Source organism: Sinocyclocheilus rhinocerous, unplaced genomic scaffold (assembly GCF_001515625.1).
Source record: "Sinocyclocheilus rhinocerous isolate Xijiao unplaced genomic scaffold, SAMN03320098_v1.1 scaffold12942, whole genome shotgun sequence".
Lineage (NCBI taxonomy): Eukaryota > Metazoa > Chordata > Actinopteri > Cypriniformes > Cyprinidae > Sinocyclocheilus > Sinocyclocheilus rhinocerous.
The window spans coordinates 48-1,863 of NW_015643633.1; the positions used below are offsets into that span (position 1 = coordinate 48).

Below are 1,816 nucleotides of genomic sequence, written 5' to 3' on the forward strand. Positions count from 1 at the left end.
TTTATTTACCTCTAGAAGATTTTTTATGTAAAATATTCTTATTTTTGTTATATTTAATATTCCTTTTACTTTAGTAAAAAAAAAAATTGTGATTTTTTTATTTTTTTTTATTTACCACAAATATTTTTTATGTAAAATATTCTTATTTTTATGTTATATTTAATATTTCTTTTACTTTAGTTTTAAAAAAATATGATTTTATTTGTTTTTTAATTTATTTACCTCTAAAAGTAACAGATTTTTTAATGTAAAATATTCTTATTTTTACGTTATATTTAATATTTATTTTACTTCAGTAAAAAAAATTTAAAATAAAAAAAATCATTCCAGTAAGTTCAGACAGCCAAAACCTACAAATTTGGTGACTTTGGTGACATCTGCTGACATATGGTGGTATAAAAATATAAAAAATATCAATAGACACTATTTGGCAGTAGTACTCAATGGCTGCATATCTATAAACCATTGTTGTAACGAACTTAGTAACGAAAACGAAAAGTAACCAAGTCTTGTGTCGCTCAGATTAAGGAAACTATTAAAAAAAGGTTTTGCCCATCCCGAAGGATCCTGAGGGTTAAGCTGATTTGCAGGGGCTTTTTTAAACATTTTTTTAAATGCCATTTTTTCTAACTATGTCATCTTTTGTGTAAAAAAAAAAATTATATGTATAAACTTTTATCAAAAATGTTAATTAAACAGTAAATTCAATTAAAATAATATGATACAATCAGGAAGAATAAGTCACCAGTCAAATGAAATCAGCATCAACAGACTATTTACAGACTGCTTAACGAGGCTCAGAGGTGGCATGAATGCATTTACATTCATAATAGCCATGTTATAAGATGAATGTTTTGAATATAGAAATATTAAACGATTTAAATAACTCAATTTATACTTTAAAAATGAAACCGAAACCACCAGTAGGTGGCGGCAAGCCACTGTCTTTGTCACTGAATCACTGAATCATTTATTTACTCGATTCATTTGAACGGCTGATTCGTTTAGGAACGAAGCAAGTGACTGTGTTTATGAATGGGTTGAATCAGTGACGTTGTATTTTCAGTGACGAGATAGACGATAGTGATCCTAACTTGTTATTCACTGAACATTAACCTTTGCATAAAATCAAAGATGTAGGCCTATAAACTCTTGTATAAATTAAATATCACAATATCACATCACTCTTAGTTCCATTATGATTAAAGAAGCTCTCTACGCTGCACAATGAATGTATTATTTACATTTTATTCAGTGTTTTTCTCAGCAAGTAGTAATTGCAGTAATAAGTGTCTGTGTATTTAATGAGTGTTTTGAATCTCTTCTTTCAGATGAAATCAGTAAATCATGCGGCCAGACCAAGAAAGCGAGAAGTAAACCTCCAGGAACCGTGGAGTTCACCGTGAGTTCGTCTCGCTGTATAAACGCTGCTCATCTCATCAATAAACTGCTTATCTTTGATGCGTTTTGAACTGGTCAGGTCGGAGCGAAGGACACTCTGAACAGCATCGCTCTGAAGTTCAACATCACTCCGAATAAACTGGTGCAACTGAACCGTCTCTACTCGCTCAGCGTCGTACCTGGACAGGTGAGACTCCTCTCCTGCGCTTTGATCGGTGACTCAGTTAAACCTAAAGCCTAACGTTTCGTTTCCCGCTCAGAAACTGTTCGTCCCTGAGGTGGAGCAATCAGAGCGGTCCTCTGAGCATCTCACAGCGCTGGAGCTGAAGGTAAGACGCTTCAGACGGCCTGTTGTTCTCTGTAAGGAATCTTAACCCCTTAAGTGCCACCGGCCCACAGGTGGGCCCAATGGCGC

The 1,816-nt window shown here is 33.8% G+C and overlaps 1 protein-coding gene across 1 annotated transcript; it reads left to right on the forward strand.

The window, feature by feature from the left end:
• Positions 1–1,331: 1,331 nt before the first annotated feature.
• On the forward strand, positions 1,332–1,730 carry LOC107757561 (nuclear receptor coactivator 7-like; the record flags this gene model as incomplete). Its single annotated transcript, XM_016575078.1, has 3 exons — positions 1,332–1,402; positions 1,481–1,588; positions 1,662–1,730. Coding segments are annotated over 3 exons (248 nt in total), but the record flags the coding sequence as incomplete, so codon positions are not given.
• Positions 1,731–1,816: the final 86 nt, after the last annotated feature.